This window comes from Bison bison, unplaced genomic scaffold (genome assembly GCF_000754665.1).
Source record: "Bison bison bison isolate TAMUID 2011002044 unplaced genomic scaffold, Bison_UMD1.0 scf7180017864508, whole genome shotgun sequence".
In the NCBI taxonomy this organism is placed as follows: domain Eukaryota; kingdom Metazoa; phylum Chordata; class Mammalia; order Artiodactyla; family Bovidae; genus Bison; species Bison bison.
Window position 1 is genome coordinate 3,409,333 of NW_011495064.1, and position 3,541 is coordinate 3,412,873.

The 3,541-nt window shown below is 57.5% G+C and overlaps 1 protein-coding gene across 1 annotated transcript in view; it reads left to right on the forward strand.

Moving 5' to 3' along the window:
• The window catches only part of FER1L5 (fer-1-like family member 5), a 55,395-nt gene extending 51,860 nt beyond the window's left edge, over window positions 1–3,535 (forward strand). The window contains exons 48-53 of the mRNA XM_010829596.1: window positions 116–257; window positions 682–781; window positions 858–1,051; window positions 1,450–1,559; window positions 1,848–1,995; window positions 2,105–3,535. Of these exons, the coding sequence (XP_010827898.1) occupies window positions 116–257; window positions 682–781; window positions 858–1,051; window positions 1,450–1,559; window positions 1,848–1,995; window positions 2,105–2,326 (916 nt within the window). The 3' untranslated portion in view covers window positions 2,327–3,535. The remainder of the gene's footprint in view (window positions 1–115; window positions 258–681; window positions 782–857; window positions 1,052–1,449; window positions 1,560–1,847; window positions 1,996–2,104) is intronic.
• The last annotated feature ends 6 nt before the right edge of the window (window positions 3,536–3,541 follow it).

The following is a 3,541-nucleotide window of genomic DNA, read 5'->3' on the forward strand; positions in this document are numbered from 1 at the left end:
GAGTGGGGATGTTCCTGATCTCGGGGTGTGCTGGGCAGCCTTCCCCCCAGGGGCTCCAGCTCAGGGAGTGGGGACAATCAACCGAGAACCCCAGGTGAGAAGACTCTGGCCCCAGGTGGCTCTTCGGGCTGGAGAAGGACATGCAGAAGACGGACGTCCACTACCGCTCCCTGACAGGGGAGGGCATCTTCAACTGGCGGTTCATCTTCACCTTGGACTACCTGGCAGCAGAGCACGTGTGTGTCTTGAGCGAGAAGGTAACATGCCCAGGCTTCGCAGGTGGCACAGTGGTAAAGAATCCACCTGCTGATGCAGGAGACACGGGTTCGATCCCTGGGGTCGGGAAGATCCCCTGGAGGAGGAAATGGCAACCCACTCCAGCACTCTTGCCTGGAGAATCCCATGGACAGAGGAGCCTGGCAGGCTAAGCGCATGGGGTTTGTAGAGTCAGACACGACTAAGTGACCAAGCACACAGCCAACAGGCCCGAGGTGGGGTGGGGGGTGAGACACGCTCCTCCCCTCCCCCTAGAGCCTGCGAGTTGCATGGAGACACTTGGAATGTGGCCTCCTGCCACTCCTCCTACTCCATGGCCATCCCATCGCTGCTGGGTGGTGAGCGGCTCAGTGGCCATGAACTCTCAAGAGCCAGGCCGGTAATACACGTCCTGCCACCCTCCAGGACTACATATGGAGCCTGGACCCCACGGTGACGAAGTTCCCAGCCCGGCTCATCATCCAGGTCTGGGACAACAACATCATCTCCACGGATGACTTCATAGGTGAGACCCCGGTGCGGGGCCCGCAGCCACAGAGCAGGGAAGTGCCTTCCCGCTGACGACCTTTCTCTGGGTTCAGGTGTCCTGGAGCTGGACTTGTCGGACATGCCCCTCCCGGCCCCGCACGCTAGGCTGTGCTCTGTGAGGATGCTGGAGGCTGACCCCAAGTGGCCCCACTTCCTCCAGCACAAGCACTCGTCCCTCTTTAAGATGAAGAATGTGGCTGGCTGGTGGCCTTGCCAGGTTCTCGATGGTGGCAAATGGCGCTTGTCGGTAGGAGCTGGGGCAGGTGCCTGTTGCCTGGGTTACAGGGCTGACTGCTGAGCCACACTGTTTGGTCGCTAAGTCCTGTCCAACTGTTTGCGACCCCATGGACTGTAGCCCACCAAGCTCCTCTGTCCGTGGGATTTCCCAGCAAGAATACTGGAGTGGGTTGCCATTTCCTTCTTCAGAGGATCTTCCCGACCCAGGGGTTGAACCCAAGTCTCCTGCCTTGGCGGGTGAATTCTTTACCTCTGAGCCACTGGGAAGCCCGCCGTGCCACATAAGCTGGCTCTAACAGACTTCTGGGGACCTGAGCTGAACCCCTTTTCCCTTCTGAACCCTGGAAGAGGCAGGTTCTTGTTCCTGCTGTCTGAACTCAGTGCCCCCACAACCCATGGTGTTTCTAGGGTAAAGTGAAGATGACCCTGGAGATACTGACAGAAAAGGAAGCCTTAATCAAGGCGGCAGGACGAGGCCAGTCAGAACCCAACCAATACCCTACACTCCATCCTCCCTTGTAAGGGTCCCGCAGGGTAAAGGCACTGAGGCTCTCTTCCTGGTGCAAAAAGCTGAGCTGCTGGGCCTGGCTGGGGAGGGGGCTGAGAAGTAAAGAGGGGTACTTAACCCACCCCTCAACTCCAACTCAATGCTCAGTTATAATCAGGGGAGCGCAGCTGCAGGGAGAGAGGGGTGGGCAGAAGCAGAGCTGCTTCTTTTTAAACTGAAAGCCCTTTTGCTCTGGGTTACTTGACCTGAAGGTTCCCTCTGCCCTCTTCCCTTCTCTGCCAACCCTGCTCTCGGACAGACGCACCCACACCCTGTTCATGTGGTTCCGGTCACCCATTGGGAAATTCATCCGTGTATTCTGGAGACGCTATCGCTTCAGAATCATAGCCGCCGCCATCATACTGCTCATAGGGCTTCTGCTGTTCAACTTTATCTATTCGGCTCCGGTGAGTGACAAGCCTAGGGGACAGGGGCGAAGGTGCCATGCCTCTTGGATGATGTGAGAGAGTGTTTCTGGGCTGCTACCTCAGGCTGACCGTTGCTCGTTCTCTCTAGAACTATTTGGCCATGAGCTGGATCAAACCGGAACTTCGGCTGAATGCCCCCATTCAAATATACGCCAATATCATCAATGCGCCAAACGCCAGTAGCACCAACTCTTCCAACCTCACCACTCCCCAGCAGAGCCTGAAACCTACAACGGCCCTTAGGCTGAAACACCTCCAGGGACACGTGACGCACCTGCGGGATATTCTTCCAGCACTTCCGGCCCCATAGAACTAATCCCCCCCATCTGCCAGGCTGGGCTCCTGGCCCACCGACAGCCCCACCTTTCAGCTTCCTACAGGTTCCTTGTTTCTGGGGACTTGGAATAGTCTAGCCATTCTGTTCAGAAACCACTTCCAACAAGCAGGGCAGAGCTGTAATTTTCCATTGAAATAAAGAGCATTTGTAACAGAGAGGCACCTTGTATCTGGGCGATTGACACCACCATAGGCAAGGCCAGCCTCTGGGACGAGACCCAGAGGGGCGGGAGGCACCTCTTTGAGCCTCCAGGGCTCATCCACTTTGTGGGCCTCAGGTTGGAGGAAACAAAAGGCCAGGGCATCCGTGAGGAGAGATGGCTCCTTGGAGGGTAGGGCTGCTGCCCTCCCCTGTCATGTGGCCAGGTGGCCCCCTCGTCCTGGGACACAGCTGGGACTCCAGGGCCCAGAGCAATGTTGGGCCCTACTCACGACAGGAAGGCTGCCCTGGGGGCTCAGCTGGAAAGAATCTGCCTGCAATGTGGGAGACTTGGGTTGGGAAGATCCCCTGGAGAAGGGAACTGGCGTGTTTCTAGAACACAAGGCAAGAACCAAAGCAAAAGCTACAAAGCTAGTCAGACCTCACACATGTTGCTCTGAGGCTGGCCCCAAGTCGGGGGCTGGAGGTAGTATACCCTCTTTCACGTCTTCTTGCCTTCCTCAGAGCCTCGAAAAATTCCTGAGCTAGAATCACACGAAAGCCACAAGTGTGGTCTCCTCAAGGCTGAGATCTCCCTCCTGCACCCCCGGTTCGGGCCAGTTCACGAGCCCACCCTTGTGCCCCCAACATAGGTGTCTATCCAGTCTCCCCTGGAGCTCAAAAACACAAAACAGCCATCTGCTTCCTCAGTTTCAAAGAAACTGAAGGCCAAGCCCTGGCGCGTGGGGGCGGTCGGGAGGGCCCCACTGTCACCCCACCTGCAGGAGAGACCTACAGCTCGTGGGAAGGATGTGAGAAAGCCAAAGACGACACCACCACCCCCGCCGGCCGAGGGGACCCCCCTTGCCTTCTGCGCCGAGCAGAGGGCTCTCCCATCCCAGAAGGCAGAGCAAGGGTGGATGGGCCGAAGGTTTAGCCAAACCCACCCCTAGAAGGAAGGCCACGCAAAAGGGCATGTTTGGTTTTCATCAGCCACGTTAAGACTTTCCCTCCGGCTACAGAAGCACAGGGCTAGGAGAGCCGAGCCCA